We start from the raw sequence: 15,552 nt of genomic DNA, 5'->3' as shown, positions 1-15,552 counted from the left end.
AATATGTCTGGAAACAATTGTTGGAAAAATTACTTGCGTCATGCACACAGAAGATGTCCTAACCGACTTGCCAAAACTATAGTTTGTAAACAAGACATTTGTGGAGTGGTTGAAAAACGAGTTTTAATGACTCCAACCTAAGTGGATGTAAGCTTCCGGCTTCAACTGTGTGTGTGTGTGTAAATATATATATATATATATATATATATATATATATATATATATAAATATAAATATATATATATATATAAATATATATATATATAAATATATATATATAAATACTATATGACCAAAAGTATGTGGACACTTGCTCGTCGAACATCTCATTCCAAAGTCATGGGTATTAGTATGGAGTTTGGTCCCGCATTTGCTGCTATAACAGCCTCCACTCTTCTGGGAAGGCGTTCCACAAGAATTTGGAACATTGCTGCGGGGACTTACTTCCATTCAGCCACAAGAGCATTCGTGAGGTTGGGCGATTAGGCCTGGCTCACAGTCGGCGTTCCAATTCATTCATACCAAAGGTGGTAGATGAGATTGAGGTCAGGGCTCTGTGCCGGCCAGTCAAGTTCTTCCACATCGATCTCTACAAACCATTTCTGTATAGACCGTGATTTGTGCACGGGGGCACTGTAATGCTGAAACAGGAAAGGGCCTTCCCCAAACTGCCACAAAGTTGGAAGCACATAATAGTCTAGAATGTCATTGTCACTGTAGCTTTAAGATTCTCTTCACTGGAACTAAGGGGCCTAGCCCGAACTATGAAAAACCGACCCAGACCATTATTTCTCCTCCACCAAACTTTACAGCTGGCACTATGCATTAGGGCAGGGAGCAATCTCCTGGCATCTACCAAACCCAGAGTCGTCCTTTGGACTGCCAGATGATGAAGCGTGATTCCACTGCCCCAGAGTCCAATGGTGGCTAGCTTTACACCACTCCAGCCGAAGCTTGGCATTGCGCACGGTGATATTAGGCTTGTGTGCGGCTGCTCGGCCATGGAAATCCATTTCATGAAGCTCCCAACGAACAGTTATTGTGCTGACGTTGCTTCCAGAGGCAGTTTGAAAGTCGGTAGTGAGTGTTGCGACATCAGCACTCAGAGGTCCTGTTCTGTGAGCTTGTGTGGCCTACCAGTTCACGGCTGAGCCGTCGTTGCTCCTAGATATTTCCATGTCACAATAACAGCACTTACAGTTGACCAGGCAGCTCTAGCAGGGCAGAAATTTGACTAACTGACTTGTTGGAAAGGTGGCATCCTATGACGGTGCCACGTTGAAAGTCACTAAGCTCTTTAGAATGGGCCATTCTACTGCCAATGTTTGTCTATGGAGACTGCATGACTGTGTGCTCGATTATATACACCTGTCAGCAACTGGTGTGGCTGAAATTACCAAATGCACAAATTTTAAGGGGTGTCCACATACTTTTGTATATATAGTGTATGTGTGTGTTCATGTGTTGGTGTGTTTTTTTTATGTGTCTGTGAGTGTTTAAGTGTGTGTGTGTGCCACATGGCTGGGGTCCATCTCTCCTACTATACGTCCTCAGATTCTCCTCGCAGGCCTCTTTGGCACTTGTCTAACGTCTTCTGGTAGGCGCGGGCCATCATCGAGCCTGGGGGTTTGCGTTGTGGCGTGATCGAGACCTTTCCAGGACCGCACGGCGGTTGTCTGAAGAGAGAGAGAGAGAGAAAAAAATAGAAAGAGAACAGGAAAGTGTTGTTAGAGTCATAGTAACACACAGATGGTACCTCAAATAAAAAAAGGGGTTGTGAGGGGAAGGAGAGAAGGAGGGAGGGAAAACATCAACAACATAACCCAAGCTGATTAATAAGAAAGCATCAGGGTTGAGAGGAAGAGACAAGAGGGGCTGGAGTGGTGGTGCTTGCGTCTGGTGTCATAGTAACTCCATTGAGCTCGGGATCTGGCCTCCCACTCAAGAGCCCTTCCACCTATTCTCACATCACAGGGAGCATGTCAACTTTATATTTCCTTATCAACTTTATATTCATCATATCCAACACCACCCCAATGTCAACATAATTGCGTGTTTCTGCGTTTTGTGGAAAACAATATATAGTGGGAGATATGACATCGGCGTGCCTCGTGTGATTTGAACCATTTATGAGTAGGCATTGTCTACTTCAGGCACAGTGCTACACCGGGGCTATGGGGGGCTATAGACACGTCGCAAATCGGCATAGCCCCAGTTAAGCCCCCTCAAGCATTTTAGTATTTTTTAAATTTTTACTATATTTTTAAAGTTAATAACCAGCCATTCTGTTCTCAATCCGATCCCTGGCTGCGTGCTCGTGCCGCGCGTGTACCATATGACGTGTGTGTGTGTCTGGTGTGTGTGCTCGCGCACCGTTAGGCTACGTTATGTGAGCTAACTTCTAGCTAGCTAGTCGCCCATCTCACCCCGTTGCGATGGACCGTTTTCTGATCAAGAGAAGAGTACGGGTAGAAAATACAAATCCAGACCCAGACCCTGTCTCTGAGGGGACCAAGGAAGAAAAAGGAGATAAGAAAGATGAGTCGGAGAGAGAAACTCGTGAGCCACGACCTGAGGGAGCACCAGAGCAGTTTGTCGCTGCTAGCTGCTCCACAGCCACCGTTAGCTGCACTGTTAGCACAGCCACCGCTCCCTCTGATTTAAGCCTGTCACCTGTTGAAGAACCAAGGCGCCCTCTTCTTCGGCGTTATCCAGCCACAAAAGTTGGACAGCAGGATCACTACTTCAATTGTAGATGGTGTGAGGATTGCAAATGGCTGGAATAATCTGTCAAAGACCGTGCTTTCTGCTTTGCATGCCGCCACTTTCAACGTCCAGGAAACCATGGTGGAGAGAAGGGGGCATTTACCCACAATGGCTACCAGAACTGGAAGAACAAGTTTGTTCAAGACACACAATGCTAGTGTGGAGCATAAATATGCAATGACAGCGTGGAATGAGTGGACTATTCAGAAAGAGTCTGGCTCAACAATATGCAATGCTCTAAGTGATGAACATTCAAAAATAGTCCGAGAGAACAGAGAGTATATGAGATCCGTCGTGGAGTCATTGCGTTACACTGCATACCAGGGACTTTCACAGAGAGGAGACATAGAAAACGACATGGCTGTCAAACCAGGGAAACTTCCTTGAACTTTTACAGGTCATAGGAAAATTCGGCAAAACAGTTGCACAGGAAAATCTCGAAGTACACGCGTCATGATATACAGAATGAAATACTGGGCAAACCCTCGACTCAGCAACCTTGCCTGCCTGTCCATGCACACAGAAAGAACCAGGGCCCTGGATGTCCAGAAGATTATAGACTTATTTGCACTGAACCACAACGGACGTATCGTCCTTCCATAAAACAATACTTGGTGAGTATCTGAAAGGCCTTTTATTTATTGACAGAGCGCGCCTTTCCGGTGGTGGGAACATGATTCAATCGCGCTGATCTCGACCTGGACGGAACAAGAAGACGCCAGTCGGCCTACAAGTATTTTTGCAATATAACCCCTAAGAAAAATGATAGCTCGTTTTTTCACCACGTGTACACAGTTGACAGGCATAGGGTAAATTCACTTCTTGTTGTGGCTGCACTGTGGATATAATCATTTCTGATGTTGTGATGGACATTTAATCCGTAACATTATTATCAATGCAGAGCAGGATGCATGTATATTGTCAGCCTACAAGTTATTTTGGTTTGCAATATAAATATAATCACTACGATTGTGATGATAGCCAGTTCGTTTTACAAGTGTGTGCACAGTTAACAGGCATAGGCTAAATGCATTGCACTTCTCATTGTTGTTGCACTTTGGATATTATTAATGTCATTTCTGACGTTGTGATAGCCATTTCATTTCAAACATGATCACCAATGCACAGTTGTCTGATTATACATATGGAATAAATGAACTTAAATGTCATGAAAATCAACTATTTTCTTAGCACCCCCACGTATTGGTCAAAAATCCTGGCGCCGTGCCTGGTCTACTAATCAGTTGATGATGTCATCGGAAACGCTTATCTTCCTCTATCTTTTTTGCTACAAAACATTGAAATGCACCGTTTTCACATATGTTGATGTTGGGGTGGTGCTGGAGATGAGCAATATGAAGTTGCACAATTTAGAAATGTCCCTTTAATGCAGGCCAAACTTAATGCAGAGACACACACCGCACAACGCTAAAGATCAAGGGTGCCAGGCAAGTACACAAACACAGCACACTACAAACACAGCACTCTCTCTCTCAGAGAGAGAGATAGAGAGAGAGAGTCTTGTCTTTGGTTAGTTTCAAAGGGGATTTGTTGTAAGGCAAGGTGTTCCGAATTTCTATTAGGACTTCCAATATTTATGCAACAGGTTTCACTCTGGCTGCTCCTGCGAGCTCACCTTTGGGTTGACTGCGTCGGCCCACGCCTCCCAAGTCCATAAGAGAATTACAAGCAATCCCTCCCTCCCTCTCCAACAAGCCAACCATGGCTGCCCATGGCTACCCATGGCACGGCCCCGCCATGCCAGGTGGCAGGAGGGTTGGGCGGCACTGGGCGGCCAGGAAGCAAGATATCAACGGAAACAAGGTAGCTAGCTAAGCCCATGCAGGCCTCCCCTGGCACTGCCATGGTGGAGCCCATTACTCAGTGCCAGCTGTGGAGTGCCAGGTGTCCCGGGCTGGGCGTTGTTTAATGCGACAGAGTGACTGTGACGGCAGTGGGGTGCACACATCTCCACTACCAAGACTACCAACACAGACGCCTCAGATTGAGAGAGAGCATGCAGATGGCGCACAGAAGGAGAGGGGGGGAGTAGGATGGAGGAGAGAAAGCCGGGGGGGGGTAACAGATAGGGAGGGAGATTGAAAAGAAGAGGGGGAGAAGGACAGACAGAAAGAAGAAATCAAGGCAGATATCAAAAAGGGAGTGAGGAATCTAGAGAGAGAGAGAGAGAGAGAGAGCCTGAGTGAGAAAAAGAAAGAGGCAGAGAAAGCCGGAGAGATATATATGCATAGAGAGAGACAGATGTGCTATATGCTTCCCGCTGACTTGAGTTGCTGAAAGTTACAGCCTGCGACCTTCTGAACTTCACATGCTCCATATTGCAGAGCACATCTGAGAGACTTTCCACGTTCACCCTCCCTTTCATCTTCAAAAACGCTTCCAAGGGTTTCTCGTGCCTACGGGGCAAGCTCGAACAACTTCGCGGGCGCCAAATGTTCCATGCAGACCACCACCAATGGTAAACAATAAACTTTAAAACAAGAGACCAAGGAACCAACTTTAAAACAAATCCAGTGCCAGAAAACGGCCATGTCCGATTCCTCGCCTTTTGCAATTCCAATCAAGGTGACCTCATTTCGGGACGAGCACTCGCCTCTGACCTTGAGCCCATTAGAACAGCATATAACGGAGGCACTTGGAGGATACAGTCCTCCTCTCTTTAATACCGGGTTTAGAACTGGCTGTATCTATTACCAGACGTGGGAGGGAGAAAAGAAGGAGGAGAGAGGACAGATGAAAGAGAGAAAGGAGAGGGACTGGGTATGGCCAAGAAATGAAGTGTAGGGATGGAGCGAGAAAACACAAACACTTCAACACTTCCAGGAAATAATTATCGCCGTCTGTTTGGAATCACTTTGAAGATTTGAAGTTGCACACATTATGCGCTAAGGTCGGCATGAAGACACTCGATCAACTTCTTGAACTTGTTCGGCGCAGTGAAGACCCAGCCATTGTGTGTAGAAGGTTGGAAATGGTTCACACCGTTCCCATCTCTACAAGTTCCCCAGCGAAGATTGCCTTTCCATTCAGGTGACCGGACAACAGTTTAAAAATGACATGGGTAATTGCATCAAGCCTACTGTTGAAGGTATGGGTAAGCTTTTACATAGACTTGGTGAGAGGAAGGAAGAGGGAAGGTGGCCGGTAAAATCAAATGCATCTCCCATTGGAGGATACTTCAGAGTGGAAACATTTGCTTCTAATAGTCCTTCCAGTTCGCATCGTCAGGTATAAAAGCCCATATTTCCTCCCCACATCAATCTAGCGCCAACAACTGCACAAACAGCGGCTCATTTCTATTGGTAAACTAAACGTTACATCCTCTACAGGGATGAAAACACTTAAACACCCATAGAAACACACACACACACGCATACTATACAAGGAAAACCACACACCAAACAACTTCAAGGGTATTTCTAGCACTGATCACAAATCTGTCTGCTGCCATCGGTTTTTGATGGCTCCCTTTACCTGCTTCTCCCCGAGGCGACATCTTTTAGTGTTAGCGAAGTCACAGAAGCACAAGAGAGGGAGAAAGGGGGAATTGACAAAATAATAAGAGCATTCCTGGTTACAGTGGGGACTAAGCTCTCACAGAGCTTAATTAAATGCAAACGACCAGCATTCTTTCTTGTTCCTCGAGTGGTAAAGCAGCGCACCAAGGGGGGGGGGGGGGAGTGGCAAATCACCACACAACACACTCTAAAGGGGTGTATAACAATGCATCCCAGTGATCCATGCCACAGGGAGACGCGGTCTGTATAGGCCAAAGGTAATATGAAGGGAGGATACCAAAATGTCAAAATGATAACCAACCATATGAAGGCAGGACGCCAAAATGATAACCAACCAGGAGGCCTCCTTCGCACTTGCACGAACACACACACACAGAGAGAGCTCTTGTCTGATTTACTGGAAAGCGTCCAGTAAAATGCCATTTCATGTTGTGATGGAGCGATGGGGAGCTCCAGCATCTCTGGTCCCTCCAAAGAGATGAAAACCCATAATGGGTTTTGTGTTACTTTCATCCTTTATTAATTACACAGTATTACATCATCAGCGGGGCCTGTGATCCGAACGCAAAGAGAAAGCCTGCTAGTAATCTATCAAAGCATTCCCAGTCAGATCTTCCAGGGGTTCCTGGAAAACCGGTAAACTGAGCAGGGATTAAATACAGTATGTTAAAGTTCATTAACATCTGGGTAAGCTGCTGGTTTAGCAACTGCATAAACACACTGTATCCATTAGGGTTAAGGTAACAGTGGTAAAGGTAAGCATAATCACCATCATCATCCTTCTCCTTTTAGGATAATTACACACACGGCCAAACACACACACATCACTTTATAATTCAATGAGACAAAATGCAATATGGGGTGATTCAATATTTTTCTGCGTCACACGACACACCGCCATTACTCCCAGTTCTCTGAGAGCTGTGCTATCCGCTGCAACTTCTATCTTTCCCTCACATCTTCTCCCTGTCCTCAGCCAGGGCTAGTGGCTGCAGAGTAATGGAGCTCCAGGAAGCACCAGAAGCAAGATATATAAATGGGATGCAGGGGGCAGAGCAGACATTTTTCCGGCTTTAATTTATAGGGTTGCAGAAGCAAAACTACAGTTTGCGCCATAACAGAGGCTTGTTCAAAGATGAGAGTAATTGCTTTGAATGGGGGAAACTGGAGTCCAACTGAAGGGTTCTGGAGAAGGGTAGGAGGGTGAGATGGAGAGAGAGAGAAAGATAAATAGCAGAGAGAGAGAGAGGGGGAGAGGAGAGGGGGAGAGCAAGACAAGTAAGGAGGGATTAGGGTCGAAGAACATGATAACCAACCATATGAAGGGAGGACGCCAAAATGAAGGTGGGGAGGACGCCAAACTGAAGGTAGGGAGGACGCCAAACTGATGGTAGGGAGGACGCCAAACTGAAGGTAGGGAGGACGCCAAAATGATAACCAACCAGGAGGCCTCCTTCGCACTTTTAGCCATAGACTGATCTCAGATCAGTCTATGGGTAATTTATCAGTTGGGGTTGAAATCTATAGTCAACAACACAGAATTAATTTAGGGGATTACTAGGAGCAACTGCCTGCTTTTCTTCACATTTGTCTGATCAGTTTCTGTGATAGGGATCTGTTATATGTGTTATAAGTCCACTGCACTGGCTGTGTGACAGTGTCGGAGAAAAGACAAAAGATTGATTGGCGTGAAGGGATAATCAACAACACAATAACACCATTTTGACAGTGTAAAGAATATTATAACACTGTCAGATTGTGTTTGACTTAAGTAGACCCCCTCTAAACATTGCTATATACTGTATTTCCTAACAGAATTTAACAAAAAAGACTGCAAGAGCTCACTGAAATCTTGGTTTATTTACTCAAACTTTTATAGCTATACAACTGCAAAGCAAGTCAATGGCTCGGCAATGTCTCGTGTCTGGTATCTTGTGAAGGCCTTAGGTCTTCAGTAATGTCAGCTAAATGAGTGTACGGGGTGTCAGGAAATTTTATGGGGTGTGTTCTTCACGGGGCCCGTATCAGATGGAAAAAGGGATCAGAGTGGTGTGACAGAGGAAACACAGAAGGCGGGCCTGGATATGCTGAGGCAAGATGCTGAAATTATCCTCCCTCTTTCTCTCGCCCGTTCTCTCTCTCTCTCTCTTGCCCGTTCTCTCTATCTTTCTCACTCACTTTCTCCCCCCTTCACTCCTCTCCCACTCTTTCCTGTCCACCTCTTTCACTCTCCCTACATCTCAGGATCCCATGCAAGCATGGCCGGATTTACAGATGTTTACATGAAATCAAGGGTTAGTTGTCAAATGCCCAAATCCCCAGGAACTACCAAAAAGCAACCCCAAACAACAAAATATTCCAATCTCCTGCTTGAAATTCAAGGAGAATGCAGATAAGCTTAAGGTATGGTGTGCATGGCGTGTATGTATACCCAGCTATAATCCTGTGGAGGGAAAAGTGAATCTGAAGTGAGCCTAGTTTGACAGTTTGTTGAGACAAAGGATAACAAAATGTTAATGGAATATAAAAGCGGCGTCAGTCCAAACACAACTGATGCGTATCTCTCTCATGTCCATATTTTGGATTTCAATCACGCATGGGGTCGCCTGTGATGTAGCACGCTGCTCACCAGTTACGCACACACTGGTGAATGACCCAGATACTCAATACAACCTATTCTCTCGACCAATAAAAATGCCTCTTTCTCGCAAATCTACCTTAAGGACTGCATTAAAGTTCTGACCAACCGGGCACTTTATAGCCCCCTATTTGAAAGGAAGCAGCATCTTAACTGATTTTGCTACAGGCCTTGCGTCTTCCTTTGCCCACTGCTGTGCCCCTCCACACCAGTCCCTCCTCCCCCCCACACTTCTCCATTGTCCGCTGCCCCCTCTCTTTCTCTCTCTCTCTCCCCTGCTCGCTGTTGCTGAAAGGGGAGTAGGGACTGAGAGTAATGTCTCTTGACAGCTCGGAACACAATACGGCGCAGGAGACCTGGAAATCACTACACATGTCCATAAACAAATATTTTTTGTTTAGAGGGGAGATAGAGTACTAGGTTACCTCCTCGGCGGGACGGCTTTGACAGGTTTGTACCAGTGACAAACAGTGTGACGGGAAGAGAGAGAAAAACTGTGTGTGTGTGTATGTGTCAATCTCACGATCAAAAATAGAAAAAGTCTTAACTTCTTCCTCTGCAGCCTAGCGTGTGCTCAGTCTTTTAGGCCTCTATCTTTGATTGAAAACAACAAGCTTGACAGGCCGCTAGTACTTGTGATTTCTCATTGGGCCCTCTTCCCTTCTGATATCTGGACTGGAGGTTTCTTTTGCTACGGAACAATACTTCCTAGCATTCTCCAGGCAGTCGAGGCAATGCACAAACGCACCAAACAGGCAAAAGATGAAAACCTTCTTGCAATCGATCAAGCGCCAGAGGCAAAACTCCCATTCATGATCATCAGCTCAGCAGTAGATTTCAGGAAGCAGGCTTCAGAAAAAAAAAAATCAATTTCAACTGTGCATTCACTCCTCAAATCGTTAGGGTGCCTGCTCAATGCCTGTTTGAGATTCATTGCTAGGCTAGCTGTCCATATTGGCAAAAGGCTAGCACTGGGGTATATAAGGCTGTGGGGAAAATAGCATTGACAGTAAGCCTCTGAGTGGGGGGTTCATTACTGACCTAAGCCTGTAGCCCGCGGGGCAGGCTGGAGCTGGAGTCAGCAATGAACACAGATGGGGTCTGTGGCATCTAGTGCAGCTAGGGCCCATGCTTTTCCTAGTCCTGAGCCAGGATAGCGGGTAATCCATCAGGTCCAGGCACAGGGCCGCCCGAGGGGGGGCAATCGCTGATCCTCCAAAACTGATAGGGGGCTCGGCGGGAGGCCAGGGTGGGCCTTGGGGCACTAGCAGCTCCAGAGGCCAGAGCTGGGGTGAGCTGGACCAAATGGAGTCAGTGCACTGGCCTGGTTCAGCACAGCTTGACTTGTCTCCGCAACCGCCAACCGCTTGTCCTCCGTACCAGTGTAGTAAAGTGGCTGCGGCCAAAAACACACACCGTGAACCATACCGTATCATTCAATGATACCATAGGCCAACATCAATCAAAGCACATACAAAACTGTCAGCATCATTCACCTTTGCAAAAAACACATCACTGTCTCTGTGTCACGTAGCACTTATGACGCCTACAACAACCTAGAATCACTCACCATCCAATTCAACCAAATGTCAACACAGAAAGAGCTGTGAATTGCCTGTAATTATATGTGGGACCCGTATGCATGTACTGTATAATCCGGCAGAGAGGACAGGGAGTCCGGAGGAGCCTAATTGTGCTGCAGCCGGAACCACTTAAACAAGGGTCTAATGGTGTGGCCTGCAGGAGAAGAAACACAGGAGGAAAGAGAGCAACTCCGCCCTGACACAGCACTGCTTTGATTGAGAGAGTTAGACAAATGGATGCTAAGATATAGTTTGACAGACAGATGGGAGCGTAAATGGATGATTTGGCAGCGTGATAAAGTAAATAGACTGACGGACCACCAAACAAATACAGGAAGAAAATGTGCCAGGTTGTGGACACAAAAGCCTCTGTGATGATGGGAACGCTAGATAGCCTGGTAAACACAGATGGACCATGTTGATACGAGGCAGGATAGACGGTTTCATTCTATTTGTTTGCCCAAACCGATATTTGATATTGGATGTAGTTCGCATCGAGAATCATTTCAAGGAAGAATGTCTTGATGTGAATGTTATGGAGGAGGCGTCAAGAGGAAGTGACAGACGCATCTCTACAGTATCTGTTCTGAGGTGCAAGGGTGCGTGTTGTCCCCACTCTGAATGGCATAGGGGAGGGGTTCTATGTATAAATCCAACCTTAGAAACCCCCCCGGTGAGGGAGGACTGACACATAGGCATACACATCCACAACATGACAGTGGGGGTGTGAGGAACCAACACTTAAGCCAGTGTACATCACCGGGGGAGGTGACAAAGCCATTACAATGCGTTAACCCTTGACCTTAGGAAAGGAGCTATGGGCTGGGGGGGTTGGTGGTAGGATGAGAGAGGGAGTGGAGTAAAATAATAAAACCAGGGATTTGTGTAGGAGTGTAAACACACGGAAATGCTGTTAGCGCACCTTTTTTATTTAGAGAATAGGCACCTTTCATGCAAAACTTTGGCATTAGCGTTCATATTACTGCATGTCAAGTCATTTTCCATCCATCTTTTTCTTTACCAAACATCCCTGAATAAAACCACACAACCTCATACAGTACTGAGCTAAGCTGATGGCCGCTCTGACAACTCAGTGCCTCATTACTGTCAGATGCTGTTGATGATGTCACAATTAGAGTTTGGAGGGTTTGAAAGGGGCCGTCTCCTACTCGGAGAAGCAGCCTCTCTCTACTGTTCCTTCAGGGACCTGAGGGGGCCCGAGGGGGCAACGCGAGACAGCCCTGAGAAGTGTTGCAGGGTTGTTAATAGACAGCGGGGCCCCAAAATCATGGCCTTTAGAGGTGCTTCATCTCTCACTGTCTGACAGCCTACAGTGGCTTTGGCTCCCGCAATGACCCTTTCAGAGTGCACTCCCAACACCAACACACTCACAGGTGCATATGCTCAAATACACAGAGGAGGCAGGCATGAAAACACACACAGGCAGGGACACAGGGCACACACACACACGTGATGAGACAAAGACACACACACACTAACCTATTCACAAACCAGAAATAACACAATAGGCTGCTGGAATTCCACTTGAGACTGCAATCACCTCAGGAGGGGTGAAATGAAAAGTAAGATGTGCTGTTGCCATAGTGAAATACAACAATTTACTCCTATAAAAGAACAACATGCTAAAATATCCAGGGTGAAAAACGGGCGAAGAAGGGCTAGTATGACCATTGTCCACTAATATAGGTCTAGATACAGTGGGGAGAATGAGTATTTGATACACTGCCAATTTTGCAGGTTTTCCTACTTACAAAGCATGTAGAGGTCTGTAATTTTTATTTAGGTACACTTCAACAGTGAGAGACGGAATCTAAAACAATCACATTGTATGATTTTTAAGTAATTCATTTGCATTTTATTGCATGACATGAGTATTTGATACATCAGAAAAGCAGAACTTAATATTTGGTACAGAAACCTTTGTTTGCAATTACAGAGATCATACGTTTCCTGTAGTTCTTGACCAGGTTTGCACACACTGCAGCAGGGATTTTGGCTCACTCCTCCATACAGACCTTCTCCAGATCCTTCGGGTTTTGGGGCTGTCGCTGGGCAATACGGACTTTCAGCTCCCTCCAAAGATTTTCTATTGGGTTCAGGTCTGGAGACTGGCTAGGCCACTCCAGGACCTTGAGATTCTTCTTACAGAGCCACTCCTTAGTTGCTCTGGCTGTGTGTTTCGGGTCCTTGTCATGCTGGAAGACCCATCTTCAATGCTCTTACTGAGGGAAGGAGGTTGTTGGCCAAGATCTAGCGATACATGGCCCCATCCATCCTCCCCTCAATACGGTGCAGTCGTCATGTCCCCTTTGCAGAAAAGCATCCCCAAAGAATGATGTTTCCACCTCCATGCTTCACGGTTGGGATGGTGTTCTTGGGGTTGTACTTCTTCTTCCTCCAAACACGGCGAGTGGAGTTTAGACCAAAAAGCTCTATTTTTGTCTCATCAGACCACATGACCTTCTCCCATTCCTCCTCTGGATCATCCAGATGGTCATTGGCAAATGTCAGACGGGCCTGGATATGCGCTGGCTTGAGCAGGGGGACCTTGCGTGCGCTGCAGGATTTTAATCCATGACGGCGTAGAGTGTTACTAATGGTTTTCTTTGAGACTGTGGTCCCAGCTCTCTTCAGGTCATTGACCAGGTCCTGCCGTGTAGTTCTGGGCTGATCCCTCACCTTCCTCATGATCATTGATGCCCCACGAGGTGAGATCTTGCATGGAGCCCCAGACCGAGGGTGATTGACCGTCATCTTGAACTTCTTCCATTTTCTAATAATTGAGCCAACAGTTGTTGCCTTCTCACCAAGCTGCTTGCCTATTGTCCTGTAGCCCATCTCAGCCTTGTGCAGGGCTACAAATTTATCCCTGATGTCCTTACACAGCTCTCTGGTCATGGCCATTGTGGAGAGGTTGGAGTCTGTTTGATTGAGTGTGTGGACAGGTGTCTTTTACACAGGTAACGAGTTCAAACAGGTGCAGTTAATACAGGTAATGAGTGGAGAACAGGAGGGCTTCTTAAAGAAAAACTAACAGGTCTGTGAGAGCCGGAATTCTTACTGGTTGGTAGGTGATCAAATACTTATGTCATGCAATATAATGCAAATTAATTACTTAAAAATCATTCAATGTGATTTTCTGGATTTTTGTTTTAGATTCCATCGTTGAAGTGTACCTATGATAAAAACTACAGACCTCTACATGCTTTGTAAGTGGGAAAACCTGCAAAATCGGCAGTGTATCAAATACTTGTTCTCCCCACTGTATATGGAAAAAAATGTGTGTACCCTAGATACTCCGCAGGTACTCTGCACACCGAAACAGGTGTTTCGTAGCTAACACTCAGAGGTCCCTTGTTTCTCCTCACAAACCCTCAAACTATTAGTTTGCAATGGTTCTACCCTTGGAAAGTTCTCCTCCACACCAAATATGCCCTGTGGCCTTTTCAAACCCGACTGCTTTCAGAACTCACCAGGACTCCTCTCCAATCCTCTCCTCGCCCTATAGAGATAAATAAAACATGCTGTTGTTGATTATTTATTTACCAATTGGTCTTTTGATGTGTTCCAGTGCACAAAAAGAGCTGAGAGAGATCATGGGAGTGCAGTGAGGGTTTAAAAGGGTCTCTTTCCTCAACAACATCAGGCCCATTTGGTGAAGATGATGCAGAAGATGCCGTGTTTCCTGTTGCTTGGCATTAAAGACAGAGTGAGTTCTAGTCTCCTCTCTCCACTCTGAATCATTCATCGGTCGGCTCTCCCGGATGTACAAAAATCACCCGCGATGGGCCGCACCTCGCTGCACTTCACATTCCCTGCATGTTTTGCACCGAGAAGTCTACACTTCGACATATCTGATGCCATCTCAGCTAAGGGAAGGGAGGCAAAGGAGGTGCCACGTTATTGCATCATAGTCATTCTAAAAGGACAAGGTGAGATGTGCAGTTCCCTCCTAAATACCATGCAGGAAATGGTTCTAGAACAGTTCATGCTCAAACCTTAATTTGACTCCCTGACTGAATAGACAGAGAAGGAGATACAAGAGCATATAACTAAATCACTGCAATCAACTGACAGTGAAACTCATTCAGTACGACTGGATGTCTAAGTAAAGGCCGTAGATGTCCCAGTGCAAACAGCTTGCTCTGTTGCCTTTCACTGTGGGAGGTAAAAGGTGTAGGGCTATGCATGCATCTTCCTTAACCAGGGCTGCCACTCACTCTGTGCAGCACAGCGAGGGGTACACCACAGACCTGGTACGTGTTTGTGTGTTAGGTTGTTTTCCACCACCCACACGCATCTTACCAACACGTCCCGGGCAACAATGGATCTTCGCAGGGATAAAAAATGTATCCGCACTCCCTTCACTTATTTATCGAAAAAAGGAAGAAGATGTTCTGCAGCGAAGCCCCCCGAGAGATGTTCACATGTCAGCTCCGGTGCCACTTTACCCGCAAGGTTTTCAATAAAACAAGCAAACAACAAGATTCCGACACCTTTAAATAAGTGATCGTTCCGGAATAAAGTGGTGTACACAGGTCCTCTCAACAAGGCTCCTCATCACTCTTTTATGGGGCCTTGCTCGGGACAAAGCCTCTTCGGAGGAGCGGGGGGAGCAAAGGAGAGAGGCGAATGGTAAACAAGGGAAACAGGGACGTGGTTGGAGGAGGTGGCTCCTGTTCAAGACGCCAATCTGGTGGCACAACATTGGTTAGGATCCCACAATGTTGTTTGAAGAATTTACGAGTGCAAACCGCAACACAGGAGGAGGCTGTCACCTGCCTCTCTAGCTTTTCTCTCTTCCCTCTGCTTTTCTCGCTGTACCTTTCTTTCCCCCTCTCTCCGTGACTCTTTCTCTCTGTACATCTGCATCGCGATAAAATGCTGTAAAAGCCCCACCCTCCAAGTTGTGTTTGTTTACTCTTTTACTTCCCTGTTTTTCTTTATCTCTCGTCCAATCGCAGCGACAGGGTGTGCAATAAGCGGTGTGAAAGTTCTGAGTGGC

The 15,552-nt window shown here is 46.2% G+C and overlaps 1 protein-coding gene across 1 annotated transcript in view; it reads right to left on the bottom strand.

The window, feature by feature from the left end:
• Positions 1 to 289: 289 nt before the first annotated feature.
• Positions 290 to 15,552, bottom strand: part of LOC115129597 (protein diaphanous homolog 2-like) — a 606,019-nt gene continuing 590,756 nt past the window's right edge. The window contains 1 exon segment of the mRNA XM_065018694.1: positions 290 to 1,676. Coding sequence (XP_064874766.1) covers positions 1,612 to 1,676 — 65 coding nt within the window. The 3' untranslated portion in view covers positions 290 to 1,611.

The sequence above is a fragment of the Oncorhynchus nerka genome, linkage group LG5 (genome assembly GCF_034236695.1).
Source record: "Oncorhynchus nerka isolate Pitt River linkage group LG5, Oner_Uvic_2.0, whole genome shotgun sequence".
Lineage (NCBI taxonomy): Eukaryota > Metazoa > Chordata > Actinopteri > Salmoniformes > Salmonidae > Oncorhynchus > Oncorhynchus nerka.
This window is presented reverse-complemented; position numbering and strand designations above follow the sequence as displayed.